General features: G+C 39.9%; 1 protein-coding gene across 2 annotated transcripts in view; it reads left to right on the plus strand.

Moving 5' to 3' along the window:
- cacna1eb (calcium channel, voltage-dependent, R type, alpha 1E subunit b) overlaps nt 1–15,554 on the plus strand; it is an 87,925-nt gene that overhangs the window by 55,143 nt on the left and 17,228 nt on the right. For both annotated transcript variants that reach the window (XM_061979330.2, XM_072915204.1), the window contains exons 22-39: nt 1,425–1,484; nt 1,567–1,673; nt 3,540–3,636; nt 3,709–3,869; nt 7,757–7,894; nt 7,971–8,172; nt 8,250–8,414; nt 10,610–10,720; nt 10,811–10,891; nt 10,991–11,110; nt 11,192–11,257; nt 11,329–11,420; nt 11,525–11,699; nt 13,045–13,172; nt 14,901–14,997; nt 15,065–15,170; nt 15,239–15,346; nt 15,411–15,511. In XM_061979330.2, coding sequence (XP_061835314.2) covers nt 1,425–1,484; nt 1,567–1,673; nt 3,540–3,636; nt 3,709–3,869; nt 7,757–7,894; nt 7,971–8,172; nt 8,250–8,414; nt 10,610–10,720; nt 10,811–10,891; nt 10,991–11,110; nt 11,192–11,257; nt 11,329–11,420; nt 11,525–11,699; nt 13,045–13,172; nt 14,901–14,997; nt 15,065–15,170; nt 15,239–15,346; nt 15,411–15,511 — 2,115 coding nt within the window. The remainder of the gene's footprint in view (nt 1–1,424; nt 1,485–1,566; nt 1,674–3,539; nt 3,637–3,708; nt 3,870–7,756; nt 7,895–7,970; nt 8,173–8,249; nt 8,415–10,609; nt 10,721–10,810; nt 10,892–10,990; nt 11,111–11,191; nt 11,258–11,328; nt 11,421–11,524; nt 11,700–13,044; nt 13,173–14,900; nt 14,998–15,064; nt 15,171–15,238; nt 15,347–15,410; nt 15,512–15,554) is intronic.

Below are 15,554 nucleotides of genomic sequence, written 5' to 3' on the forward strand. Positions count from 1 at the left end.
GAAAATTGTTCTCTGGTCTGACGAGTCCACATCTGAAATTGTTTTTGGAAACTGTGTCCTCCAGACCAAAGAGGAAAAGAACCATCCGGATTGTTATATGCGCAAAGTTCAAAAGCCAGCATCTGTGATGGTATGGGGGTGTGTTAGTGCCCAAGCCATGGGTAACTTACACATCTGTGAAGGCACCATTAATGCTTAAAGGTACATACAGGTTTTGGAGCAACATATGTTGCCATCCAAGCATCTTTTTCATGGTCGCCCCTGCTTATTCAGCTAGACAATGCCAAGCCACATTCTGCATGTGTTACTTGTGGCTTTGTAGTAAAAAAGTGTGGGTACTAGACTGGCCTGCCTGTAGTCCAGACCTGTCTCCCATTGAAAATGTGTGGCGCATTATGAAGCCTAAAATAGGACAACGGAGATCCCGGACTGTTGAACAACTTAAGCTGTACATCAAGCAAGAATGGGAAAGAATTCCACCTGAAAAGCTTAAAAAATGGGTCTCCTCAGTTTCCAAACGTTTAGTGAGTGTTGTTAAAAGGAAAGGCCATGTAACACAGTGGTAAAAATTCCACTGTGCCAACTTTTCTGCTACGTGTTGCATCCATTAAATTCTAAGTTAATGATGATTTGCAAAAAAAAAAAATTGAATATAGGTTGAAAAGGATTTGCAAATCATTGTACTCTGTTTTTATTTACGATTTACACAACGTGCCAACTTCACTGATTTTGGGTTTTGTACAATAAAGGTTCTCTCTCTTGGACGTCCTCAGCCTAAACTTCCATCGTAGCTTCCAGTCATTCCGGTTCTCCATACAGCCGACCAGTTTGTTGGTGCTTTGCACTTCTGCATTTTTTTGAGTACATCCACAAATGTCACTGTGGGACGGCCTTGTGACTGGTGCCCATGTGTAGGTTTCCACAGCACCAGTGTGCTGGCTGGCAGCTCCTGGTGTCTTTGGCATTGTCCTGCGAGTCTCATCCCCCTGGCTGCTACTTTGTTGCAGACGCGGAATATTCCAGCATACAGACACAAAAATGACAGCACAACAAAAACACATTGTGCAACACAAAGAGCAACTTCCTTCCAACCAACTCAAAATACAGCATTTCTACATTGAATATTACATTTCTAATGTAAGACCTACCATAGCTCTGGTGACATAGTTAACAAATTTAGTCACATGGGTAAAACGATATTCTGAAGTGAATCCCTTGTGCGGCCCAGCCTCACCTCCAGTGGCCCCCAGGTAAATAGAGTTTTAGATCACTGGTTTAAGGAACTGTCCTTCTTGTGTAAAAATAAGTTAACTTCCATATACTACAAATGTTGTACCTGCCCTAAATGTGGATGGCGGAACATCATAAATCGTTTTTGTACAAACGCCGACTAATATGTTCTCTTTTCATGCTTTCTAACCAAGGTCCTCCGTTATTTTGATTACGTCTTTACCGGGGTGTTCACCTTTGAAATGATCATCAAGGTAGGCACCGAACAACATTTCCTGTAAAAACACCCCCACCACCTGACTCACAATGCGTCTTTGCGTTACCGGTCCTCCAAAGATGATCGACCAGGGCCTCATCTTGCACGACGGCTCCTATTTCCGAGACATGTGGAACCTCCTGGACTTCATTGTGGTGGTGGGAGCGCTCATTGCCTTCGCTCTGACGTGAGTCACTGTATATTGCTGCTCGCCCTGTGACTAACACAGTGACTCACTGCACTAATCATCGGTGATCACGCACTGTGGGTATACATCACTCGTTACAGGACAAAGGTGCATCAGTGCAGTATCCTTGAACTCAGCAGAGGAAGCGCAAAGTTGCACTTCGGTCAAATTTTGATTGTGTAATTATTTATGTCGTCTATCAGTCCTGACAAATAACATTATGAACTTTTGTGTTGTAACGCTACAGCAGATGCTGATTTTTCTCTGTTGTGACTTTATAACTGTGTCTCTCTTCTTATGCCTCGCAACCTCTTTTTTTTCTCTGTTGTTCCTGTGGATTTTGTCTCTGTGGGGGCACCCAGGAATGTGATGGGGTAAACATTTAATTAAGTCACACTAAGCACTTACTGTCATGTGCTTGTTTTTGTTTGTGTCACATTTTGTGTATTTTTTGTTGTTATTGCATCGTCTCGAATCTCATCCAGCTGTCTCATACACCTTTGCTCACACCGACTTTATTAGGTACACCTGCACACTATCAATTTATCAATATGTGGATTTTGGTGGTTGTAGTTTGCACTGTTATTAATATTCCGCCCCTCTTATGTGCATAAGTAAGGTAATCCAACTACAGTCGTACATCAATTTACGAGCTTAATCAGTTCTGATGGCGCTCTCAATGTCAACATCTCCTAATAAAATTGATTTACAATTAATTTCAATTAAAATTTAATTTAATCGGTGCTCACCACCCTCAAAACAGCACAATTTTAACATGTAAGATGACTTTGGGGAAAAAAAAGAAGAAACTTTTAGATGACAAATATTGTATGAAAAACAATACAATAGAATATACTACTTACAACTAAGGTAGTTTTATAAGGTAATGTAATAATAATGTACAGCATTTACCTTGAAGACCGAACTTCTACAGTATCTCCTTTCAGCTGTTTCTCTGTCTAACACACCATCAGCAGCTTTTCCATATTTTCATGGCTTAATGTCTGCCATTTGGATATTATTTTAACATTCTTGACATTCTTGGCTGGTGTTAGACTCATTCTGCTTCAGTATGGTGCAGTCTAGCAGTTGTACTTTCTAATTGCTTCGCCATGTTTTTGATGATTTCATTCTTTAATTCAATTAATATTATCTACTTCTTCTTCTCAGCATTGTCCTTCACGCTCACTTGCTTCCGTCCCGTGCTTGAAAAATCAAAGTTTTGTCAAACTCTAACTATAAGTTAATGTTAGCGAGTAAGACCGAATGTTTTGGTCGGATTTAACAGCGTTCACTGTAACATTTGCTACGCCAACGAATGGCAGGGATGCTTGTAACTAAAATGTTTGCTTTCAAATTAAAGCATAACAATTAGCCGAGAGACAGCTCTTATCTCCAATCAACTTTAAATTTGGGTACTTTTAAGTTGAGGTACCACTGTATTATAAAAGCCTCTCTGTATGATGCAAAGTAGTTTTACACCTCTGCAAACTACAACCACAATACTAAACTCAGAGACGAGGAGTATTACCTTTGTAAATGCCGACCATACACTCATTATATTGTGCAAGTTAAAGGGGAAGATTTCATCACAAGTTTATTTTCTCCCCTGAAATTACTTAATTACACTGATTATCTCTTTATTTTGTAGAATTAGATCATTTTAAAGCACATATTGTCCATTCAGGCTTATCAGTGAATGCATCAGTACTTTGTTGATGCTTAAAAGGTATCTTACACCAGGCTTCATTGTTTTTATTTTTTTTATTACCTTTTACATGTACTGTTGTTAGTGTTGGTGCATGGCCTAGTGCACTGATTAAACTACCCTTGGCCCTGAATGCCAAATTTCCACTATTTGAACAGAAACAACAAGGGCCGAGACATCAAGACCATTAAGTCCCTCCGTGTCCTGAGAGTCCTGCGACCACTTAAAACCATCAAGAGGCTTCCCAAGCTGAAGGTAAACGTCTGCATACACTTTTACTTGTTGTGGTGTTCCTTCTCAAACCTCTGTTTTCTCTTCTCTGTTTAGGCGGTATTTGATTGCGTGGTGACATCGCTGAAGAACGTCTTTAACATCCTCATTGTCTACCAGCTCTTCATGTTCATCTTTGCTGTCATTGCCGTGCAGCTCTTCAAGGGCAAGTTCTTTTACTGCACTGACAGCTCCATGAACACAGAGAAGGAGTGCCAGTAAGTGCAACGCAATACTTTATTTTTTTAATTTTTTTTAATGATCCTTTGCCGGGTATTGATGTTAAATGCAGGCCTTAAAAGCAAAAACAACACGATTGGGATCAATGTCTAAAGATTTTTATATGCTTTGATTATTAACCAGCATTATCACCTCTCATTGCTTCCTTTTTGGCATTTCATCCCTGCAACAACATCCCTGAACACATTTTTTTGCTGCTGGAAACTACTGGCATGATTGGTCCAATGTTGACACTCATCTAACACGAACATCTGGCCAGTTATGTTTGATTCACAACTACCTTTTGCAGGAGTAAATATCAGACACACAAATGCTGTAATTAAGCAACAAGCAAGCGACAGTGTTAAGTATCTTTTTTACTTATTTTTCCAAGGTAACATAAAGACAAAGCATCAGCATTCTGTATCTTTTTGTACACAACTTCTGGGTTCATTGGGTACATCTGCACACTGAAAAGACCTGCACTAATTTTTTTGTCATCATATCATGCTATGATGGCCATCATATTAGAAACAGCTCCCAGTATGATGCAGTGTTTTTCATGCAAAACCCTCCTCAAGAACTTCACAAGATTTCTACAAGATGGAAGCTAGAACAAATGTGTGTATCTAAACCGTAGTAAATCAGCAATGGAAAGATTGTTTAGTATTCTGGGGAGCTAAAGACCTACCTCGCTATCACTGCTCTTCTGCTCTCGACACTTCATAGGTATCTGTTTTGTGAACAAAGCACAGTTTGATTCTGGATTCTCCAATTCTCAAATTATATACAATTATTCCATTATTTGAGTACCTTGAAGGTAGAAAAGCGCTATACAAGTACAACCCATATTATTTTATGTTTGGTAGTGATTAGTAAATGGTAAATGGGTTATAATCGTACAGCGCTTTTCTACCTTCAAGGTACTCAAAGCGCTTTGACACTATTTCCACATTCACCTAATCACACACTGATGGCAGGAGCTGCCATGCAAGGCCCTAACCATGACCCATCAGGAGCAAGGGGGAAGTGTCTTGTTCAAAGACACAACGGATGTGACTACGATGGCGAAAGCCGGGTATCGAACCAGGAACCCCTCAGGTTGCTGGCACGGCCGCTCTACCGAGCCACGCCGTCCCCAGAATGAAGCCTTAGTGAGTGTGTGGCAATAAATCTCCTAATAGGAAGTCACCATTTGTTATGGTTGTTAAATATATATATGTCACATGCAATGTTCCCTATAAGGTGCGTGCCTGTGCAATTGCGCACTGCTCAAGCGTCCTGTGCGCATGGCAAATCTCTGCCACGCAGAAAATCAAATGAAAAAATAAGCGCATAACAATTTTTGACACGACACGGACACGACAGAGAAAACCGTTTTCGTCATCATTGTTCAAATATTGTAACGTCTGTCGAGACGCTTTGAGGACATGAATTCCATGGATCACTTTACTGAGCAAAGCTCTTTATTGTCGGCCATCAACACATCACCAAAACATTAGAAAAAGAAATTATATCTAGCAAAACTGGTCATTTTCTGCAGTACAAACCAGACCAAAAGCAACTTTGTTATATCAACAGCTGCCGCTTGCTCTTTCTCACTTGCGCCAACACATGCACATATGGCACTTAGCCAGTGATGCGTTTACAGCCACACAAAAAGTCGGACAACTCCAACACCACACATAAAGTGTAATTCCAGGTCGTTACACTTTTTTTGATTGATTGAAACTTTTATTAGTAGATTGCACAGTGAAGTACATATTCCGTACAATTGACCACTAAATGGTAACACCCGAATAAGTTTTTCAACTTGTTTAAGTCGGGGTTCATGATACAGATATATACTATTTTCATAATACAGTCATCACACAAGATAATCATCACAGTATATAAATGGAATTATTTACATTATTTACAATCTGGGGTGTGGGATACGGAGGGGGGGCTTGGGGGGGGGGGGGTTAAGTTTGGTTTGAATCAACACTTCAGTCATCAACAATTGCATCATCAGAGAAAATGACATTGGAACAGTGTAGGTCTGACTTGGTACATATGTACAGCAAGTATTGGACACAGAGAGAGAGATCAGAAATTATAAGAAAAAGTGACTACATTTGATTGTTTACATTTGATTATTTACAATCCGAGGAGGTATGATGAGGAAGGGAGGGTGTTAGTTTAGGGTTGAAGTTGCCTGGAGGTGTTCTTTTAGTGCGTTTTGAAGGAGGATAGAGATGCCCTTTCTTTTACACCTGTTGGGAGTGCATTCCACATTGATTTGGCATAGAAAGAGAATGAGTTAAGACCTTTGTTAGATCGGAATCTGGGTTTAACGTGGATTTATTAGGAATCTTAATTTATAAATATTAATCATGAAATGCTGTTAGTATATTAAATAAATACTAATAAAAATATATTTTTTACAAACAGGAAGTTGCAGGAATGTACACATGATCCCCTGCTTATATCTCATTGTGCAACATGTGAATATTTTAATGGGAACTAAATGCAATGTCTGAAAGGGGTACAAATTATTTCCAAAGCAGGACCTCCACCCAGACAAACAATACAAGTACACAGTTCATGAAAAACAATATTTTTTGTTATTGTCATTGTAAGTGGGCCTAAACACTTATATTAGAAAATAACCTCATGGATATGACTGCTGTCATTTGATTATAATAATAAGAGAATGTTGTCTGTCTATCTGTGTTGGCCCTGCGATGAGGTGGGGACTTGTCCAGGGTGTACCCCGCCTTCCACCCGAATGCAGCTGAGATAGGCTCCAGCACCCCCCGCGACCCCGAAAGGGACAAGTGGTAGAAAATGGATGGATGGATGGAGATTTAACTTGTTATTGAGTCAGGTTTGGGACAGGTGTGCTGCTGGTGTAGCCACAGTGTGCACGTCTGATGTTGCTCACATGGGCTCCACTGAATGCTCAGGGATTTTTTGCGTTTGCTCACACACATGAAAAATTAGAGGGAACATTGGTCACATGGGACAATTCACATTAATGAACACATGAAATGTAAATGTGCCAAATTGTAGCCAAAGGCTAATTTTCATCTGCAGTCCACTGCAGGTTGATGGTATATACAGCAAGTTACCCTAAACAGCACCAACATCAGACATTCACAGCACAATTAAAATATACAGACATATATATGAAAATTGAAAACGTAATAAAATGGAGACCCATATAAAACAGAAAGTTGCTGCTTGACCTCAGCTCAGGGCACATCTAGAATACCGTCACCATAGTAGTTAAAGTGCATAAAGCAGACGGAGAAGTGCTAAAGTGCAAAAATGCTCAATTGTTGCATATAATAAGTGTGCTGAAGGAATAAAATACTCATCTCCGTTGGCCTAGTAAGTTAAAGAGTTGGTATTATTGCACATAGCCCTATTGCACAAGTAGTTAGTATCAAAGTATACAATGAGTGTATCTATGAACGAAATATTGCTCAATGGAAAGATTGAGCTGTTTATCTATTTTATGGAGGAATGTCATGCGAAGCCTTTTAGAATATCAATAGAAATCTAATGGAACTCATGGCAAATGTATCTCTTCATATTATATATCTATGCTCTTGTCCTCGATGGTGACGTATTACGTACAATGCATTAGATGGCCACATCACAAGGCCACAAGCTAGCAATAATGAGCAAAGAACAAAAGTCTTTGGAGAGATTTTTTGCAAAGGAAAAAAGCCCAGGGCTTCCACTAATTCAGCATTAGGATGAGTTGTATTTTTCGTGCACTTAATTTTCTTGTATTTATCTGCCACACGTCTGTGAAAATAATGCCTACATTAAACCGGTCCTTGGTGCACAAAAGTTTGGGACCCCTGTTTTAAACTATGACCTGTGTGCTCGACAGAGGCTACTACATCGACTACAGTAGGGACAAGAAGGAGGTGAAAAGAAGAGAGTGGAAAAGACACGAGTTCCACTACGACAATGTCTGCTGGGCCCTCCTCACTCTCTTCACCGTCTCAACCGGCGAGGGATGGCCTCAGTGGGCGCCCTTCTTTTTTAGAACCGGCATTTGTTTGTCGCACAATTCTGATTTACCTTTTGCGTCTTTTTCCCAGGGTGCTGCAGCACTCCACCGACGTGACCGAGGAGAGCATGGGTCCGAGCCGAGGCAACCGCATGGAGATGTCGGTTTTCTACGTGGTTTACTTCGTGGTCTTTCCCTTCTTCTTCGTGAACATCTTCGTGGCTCTGATCATTATCACTTTCCAGGAGCAGGGCGACAAGATGATTCAGGAGTGCAGTCTGGAAAAGAATGAGGTGCAGTGCATGAGTAAATTATTGATCTCCTACTTGGTAGTGTTGTACTGAAACCGTACTTCTTTGGTCTCTTTCAGCGGGCTTGCATTGACTTTACCATCAGTGCCAAGCCTATGACTCGCTACATGCCCCAGAACAGACAAACCTTCCAGTACAGGCTGTGGCACTTTGTGGCATCGCCCTCTTTTGAGTACACTGTGCTGGTGATGATTGCCCTCAACACGGTGGTCCTCATGATGAAGGTAACAAAACATCTTATTCAAATCTGGGCCATTGACTCAATGACAGAGAGTACCGGGCATGCAGTACAGGCCAAAAGTTTGGACACACCTTCTCATTCAATGGGTTTTCTTTATTTTCATGACTATTTACATTGTAGATTGCCACTGGAAGCATCAATATTATGAATGAACACATGTGGAGTTATGTACTAAACAAAAAAAGGTGAAATAACTAAAAAACATGTTTTATATTCTAGTTTCTTCTATATAGCCACCCTTTGCTCTGATTACTGTTTTGCACACTCTTGGCATTCTCTCGATGAGCTTCAAGAGGTAGTCCCTTGAAAGGGTTTTCACTTCAGAGGTGTCATAGTTTTGATGCCTTCAGTGACAATCTACAATGTAAATAGTCATGAAAAAAAAAGAAAACACACTGAAATGAGAAGGTGTGTCCAAACATTTGGCCTGTACTGTATATTAAACGTTAAGCGTTTATTAAAGAGGAGGCATGTCTTTGTCAAAATGCTGCCGTTTTATATATTTTTTAGCATGTAGCACAACTATGCATTTTGATACAGGCAATATATGCATTACTCTACATTGTATTTTAAAACCATCTTACCAATTTACTGGTACAATGTAATACATTCAAGCTGTAATTGTACATGCATGAATGGGTGAATCTAGATTTAAAACACTGTTGATTTATTAATGACATTTGCGTCGCGTCTTCTGTGGCGTATGGTGGTATCATAGTAAAATGGCATCACTTTTCAGGGTTTTTTTCTGAGGAGGCAAAATTAAGGGTTGTTTATTCAATTCCTTTTGGAGAAATTGGTGTTTTTGCTGTAGTACGCATGTAAATCTTACTCCCTTAAGAGTCGCTCTGGACAGCTTGGACTTTTGGCTCGTTAGCTAGAATTCTCGACTCTTAAACTGTGAACGCAGGTCCGAGCTCCAGCAGTGTGAAGGAGGGGGTTCCAGGCGCGTTCCTTTGGTGCTGTGACCCGGATTGAGAGTGAGTTTTATGGGGGGGCGAGTGTAACGGCTGCCAGGTAGTGTAGCTGTGAGAAGTACTGTGTCGTAGTATGGGTATTAATCCTCACTCCCTGACGCCTTAAGAGCTGTGTTGGACAAGTAGTAAGCAGCTCAGGTTTTTGGTCCATTGGCTAGTGGGGTAAATTATGCCATGTACCGTTTTGTTATATGATTGTGAGCTAGCATGTGTTTGTATTTGGTCACAGAATCCTTTAGAGGACTATTCTACGAAGGTCAAAAGTGCACATGTCCATCACAAGCGCTCTTGGCTCCAGGAAATTGGACTCTTACAGGAATGCAGGTTTGGATTTTAGGAGTGATAATAAAGACATTAGCAACATCTGGTAGGAAGCCCTCACAAGTAGGAGTAGAGGATAGAGGTCAAGCCGATCACAGGAAATAGGCTGACTGGCCAAGCAACAAACTGGGTGTTGTCCAGACTGACTGGCCCCAAGGCTAGAACAACAAAGAGTAACTGTCTACGTGTAAAATATATTTAAGGACAGTTGTCCAAGAAGACAGCAGAAAAGTGATCAGGCTCATACTCTTTCTCCTGGAGCTGCAGTTCGAGTCTGAGGCTCACTGAAACAAATAAAGCTTTTTGTCCGACGATTCCTCGTTGGCGTCTCCTTGGCTCATCACCCATCACACGACCATCAAATATACAACACTAGCACTCTCAACTCTCAAACGCATCTTACATTGGTGCCGGGACCCCGGGTGAGGTTTAAATGGGGGAGTGTAACAGATGCAGCTAGTGCGGCTGTGATGTCATATATGTGTGAACCTTGCTCCCTGACACCTTAAGAGTCACGCTGGACAGTTAACAGCACAGGCCTTTGGCTCGTTGGCTAGCATTCTCAATTCTCAATCGGTACACCCTAGTTCGATCCCCAGGCTGTGTGAACGGGGCAGACCTTGGTGGGTTACACGTGTCCAAAACATCTCTCTGGGGCATAAAGCAGGTTAAAACTGAGGCGCTTGTGGAAATATGCAAGCGCATCAATTGCCATCTCTTTATGTAGCTTTCATCATACCTAACTCTAGATGGCAGTTATGAGTCAATTCACCCCAACTAGGAAGGAGGAAACACTTCCCTTGCAGCATATTGTTCTGCCTTGACTATCTCATTAATGTTTTGAACCAAAAAGTAATGTAATCTTTGTCTGTTTCCTCAGTACTACTCTGCCCCAACAGCCTACGATGCCGTCCTAAAACATCTCAACACAGCATTTACTGTCCTCTTCTCCATGGAGTGCATACTCAAGATCATGGCCTTTGGTTTGGTGGTAAGAAAAGACACGCACATGTGTTAATTTTCCTGCATTTATTTTTAATTGAATAACTGAATAATTATTGTGACATTGTATTTTATTCAGAACTATTTCAGAGACACTTGGAATATTTTTGACTTCATCACAGTTATCGGCAGCATCACCGAGATCGTTGTGGATTTACAGGTGAAACACACTCATCAACACTACAACAAATAAAGGTATTATGAAGGCATTTTTTTTACTTTTATTTGTATTCCTCGCTTCATTTATTTTTTGGTCTAGTCATTGAATACCATCAACATGAGTTTCCTGAAGCTCTTCCGGACAGCAAGGTTGATCAAGCTCCTGAGGCAAGGTTACACCATTCGCATCCTGCTTTGGACCTTCGTACAATCTTTTAAGGTTGGATTTTTTTACATTTGTTTGCAATTTTGGCTTTTTTTTTTTTTTACAAGTACCAGTACTACCATCCCTCTCCAACAGGCGCTTCCTTACGTCTGCCTGCTCATCGCAATGCTTTTCTTCATATACGCCATCATTGGAATGCAGGTACGTCTCTATTCAAGTCTCTCAGATATTATTTATGATGTATTATTTGTAATATAACTTTCTGTTTACAGGTGTTTGGAAACATCAAACTGAATGACGAAAGCCACATCAATCAGCACAACAACTTCAAGACCTTCTTCAGTGCTCTCATGCTGCTCTTCAGGTGGGCTGCCGACATTAATGCATGTTGACCTTCATTCGCCAGCAGCGGAAGTGTTGTCTCAATTGCATGCAAATGAGGTGCTTGCACATGTTTAACCCCTTTAGGAGTGCAACAGGGGAATCCTGGCAGGAGATTATGCTTTCCTGTCTGTCGGGTCAGGAGTGCGAGCCCGACACCTCTCTTGCCCCCTTCACATTGTCTCCAGACCACGAGGGAGGCTGCGGCACCGACTTTGCCTACTGCTACTTTGTCTCTTTCATCTTCTTTAGCTCCTTCCTGGTCAGAACTCACTGAGTACAGTAAATTACTGGAAAGTCTTCACACCGCTTCACTTTTTCTGCGTTTAGTTATGTTACAGCCTTTTTACAAAATGGAACATATTCATTTTTGTCCTCAAAATTCTACATGCCTACAGGCCCGACAATAACAATATGAAAATGTTTTTATTTTTTATTTTGATAATGTATTTAAAATAAAAAAATAAAAATTACACGTGTTTGCTCAATACTTTGTTGATGCACCTTTGGCAGCAATTACAGCCTTAAGTCTTTAGGAATACGATGCCACACGTTTGGCACACATGTCTTCGGGCAGTTTCGTCTTTTCCCATTCCTCTTTGCAGCACCTCTCAAGCACCATCGGATTGGATAGGAAGTGATGGTTTTCATCCAGGATGTCTCTGTACATTGCTGCATTCATCTTTCCGTCTATCCTGACTAGTCTCTCAGTTCCTGATGCTAAAAAACATCCCTACAGCATGACGCTGCCGCCACCATGCTTCACTGTAGGGATATTGGCCTGGTGATGAGCGGTGCCTGGTTTCCTCCAAACATGAAGCCTGGCATTAATGCCAAAGAGTTCAATATTTGTCTCTTTAGACCAGAGAATTCTGTTGCTGTGGTTTGGGAGTCTTTCAGGTGCATGTTGGCAAACTTTTTACTAAGAAATGGCTTTTGTCTGGCCACTATACCATACAGGCCTGATTGGTGGCTTCCTGCAGGTTGTCCTACTGGAAGGTTTTCCTCTCTCCACAGACGAATGTTGTAGCTCTGACAGAGTGACCATCAGATTCTTGGTCACCTCCCTGACTAGACTAAGATGGACACAGCAATGTAAAGAGACATCCTGGATGAAAACTAGTGCTTCCCATCCAACCTGATGGAGCTTGAGAGGTGCTGCAAAGAGGAATGGGTGAAACTGCCCAAAGATAGGTGTGCCAAGCTTGTGGCATCGTATTCAAAAAGACTTGAGGATGTAATTGCTGCCAAAGGTGCATCAACAAAGTATTGAGCACAGGCTTTGAATACTTACATACATAAGATTTTTTGTTTTGTTTTTTAGGTTTAATAAATTTGCAAAAATGTAAAAAATATATATTTCACTTGGTCATTATGGGCTTGTATATTAAATTATATATATTATATATATTATGTATCATGGGGTTATATTATACAATTCTACAGACCCGAAGGTCTGTAGAATTGTATTTTTATTCAATTTTGGAATTAGGCCGTTAGATAACAATACCGGTATATGAAAAAAGGGAAGCGCTGTGAATACTTTCCGGATGCACTGCATTTCTTAACTTATGTGACTTTGTATGGTGTTCTCCTGTCACTTCTAGATGTTAAACCTGTTTGTAGCCGTTATTATGGATAACTTTGAGTACCTGACACGAGACTCCTCAATCCTTGGACCTCATCACTTGGATGAATTTGTCAGAATCTGGGGAGAATATGATCGTTTGGCATGGTGAGTTCACATCAAGACCCATTCATTTAATTTTTGTGGCTAGTGTAGTTGTCCTTTAATTGTCATGTACTTAATTAATGGTCACTTTTTCACTTCCGATACAATACCAATATAGGAGCCTTGTTACCAATATTGATCCAAAATGATATCAGCAGATATAATTCATACTTGTATTATTTTGTAGTGTGGAATGTTAGAAAAGGTTTACTCAAGTGAAATTACTTAAACAGAGGTATTAAAAATACTAACTTATTTATTATTAACTGTCTGGAATGGATTTATGATGTCTTTAAAATGAAGTAGACTGGTAATTGTTTTTTGGCCACACACTTTGTGTCCACAATAATTTATGAAGTTAAACTCATGACATGGTAAATTGAATGATTCAGACACGTTTGTTATTTGATACTTTCTAATAATCTTCTATCTTGGATACTTAATACCTTTATGTATTATGCAACTATAATTATTTGATATTAGTTTATATTGACAAATGTCGTTTTTAGAATTCTGCAATATTGTTAAATCAAGGACACTTATCACATAGAGTATGTCTAGCTTGTGTGCTAACGTGGGATTAGCTGTTGTGTAGCTGCTGGCCCGTAGTAGCCTGTAGCCTACCATTTTTACCTTTTGTAAATTGACTTGACTAAAACACAAGAAAAAACTAAAACGCAGTGCAAGACTGCTTTTATCCGACAGAGCTTGTATCGAAAATTTTAGATGCAAGCAGATACAAACCAATACTTGTTTTTTTTCTCCTGATATCGGACTGATATCCAATATTAATATTTGATGGCGACACCCCTAGATACAGTTTATGTTTATTATATTTCATAGTAATATTTTCACAATAATGTATAAGTATTCCATCTCAATTAATGTTAATTTCATTTCGTTTCATCTCTAGACCCCTCAATCCTTGGACCTTATCAATTAGAAAATATGATCATTTGATATGTTATTCGAACTCAAAAATGTTTATTTGTTCCCAAGGGACAATTCAAGGCATGTTGGGCAGCAATTATAGCAGCAAATATAGCAGCAAATAGTAAAATAGACAACATAAACTTGTTGCAGCTGTAAACACAGACAACAATAACAAAAGCAGCATCACAAAGAGGGAATAATTATACATAATATAAGCTAATGTTAAAAATGCTAAAATACTCAATGAAAAAAGTACTACTGGAAAAAATTAGGATGAAAAAAAAATGAATAAAAAACTAAATTTAGTGCCAAGAAAGTTGTTAAGATCAAATCATGATCCATCTATTGCAATTTTGTGTATGGTGTATTTTTCCTTTTATTTCTAATTATATTTTTTTTATTATTTATTGATTTATGTGTATGTATTTTTTGCTGGACACTGTTATATCTTTATTTAGATAAATTATAAGTTAATTAACTTTCATAATAATGTTGTAAAATAAATTAAATGTATTTCCTGCAAAAGAAAATATGTCAGTAGAGGGATCTAGTACTTCATGTGGGCTGACTATACACCTATCCATTTTAATTTTCCAATTTTGTCCAGGAGAAAGAAGCAAATATACAGGTACTTGAATCATCTGTAAATAGATATACTCTTGTAAAATAGTCACGCTTTCCAGTTCATAAGAAGGTTCACAACAAGGTCACTAAAAGCGAACTTGTGGCTGCTTTACATAACTTTTATACTTTTCTAACATGTACTCTGTGTCTCTTTTTCTTCCCCACTTTCTGCAGTGGACGCATCCACTACACGGCCATGTATGAGATGTTAACACATATGTCTCCTCCACTGGGCCTGGGCAAAAAATGTCCTGCCAAGATTGCCTATAAGGTCATTAGAGCACACTTGAGAGGAGAAGGGTTTGGAAAAAATACATCAAATGTGGTTTGTCACCCAGAGGTTGGTGCTGATGAACATGCCAGTGGACGAAGACATGACGGTCCACTTCACTTCCACTCTCATGTCGCTCATACGCACGGCGTTGGACGTTAAAATAGCCAGAGGTGAAGTAATGCAATCATAACATTAGGTAAATATGTCCAACACTAAAGCTGGGCTGTTTGCGTCTCAGGTGGTGAGGACCGCATCGCCTTGGATGCCGAACTGCAGAAAGAAATCAGCATCATCTGGCCCTACCTGCCTCAAAAGAACTTGGACCTCCTGGTGCCTATCAACAAAGGTCGGACTCTAAAGCAATCATGTCAGTATTCAGAGCCGTTATCTCTAAACTTTGTCCTTTGCAGACACGGACATGACAGTGGGGAAGATTTACGCCTCAATGATGATCATGGACTACTTCAAACAGAATAAGGCCAAAAAGCTGCGGCAACAGCTGGAAGCTCAGGTAAGGGATGATGAAAGGACATTTTTAGGAAGAATTAAGGCTA

Source organism: Nerophis lumbriciformis, linkage group LG19 (assembly GCF_033978685.3).
Source record: "Nerophis lumbriciformis linkage group LG19, RoL_Nlum_v2.1, whole genome shotgun sequence".
In the NCBI taxonomy this organism is placed as follows: domain Eukaryota; kingdom Metazoa; phylum Chordata; class Actinopteri; order Syngnathiformes; family Syngnathidae; genus Nerophis; species Nerophis lumbriciformis.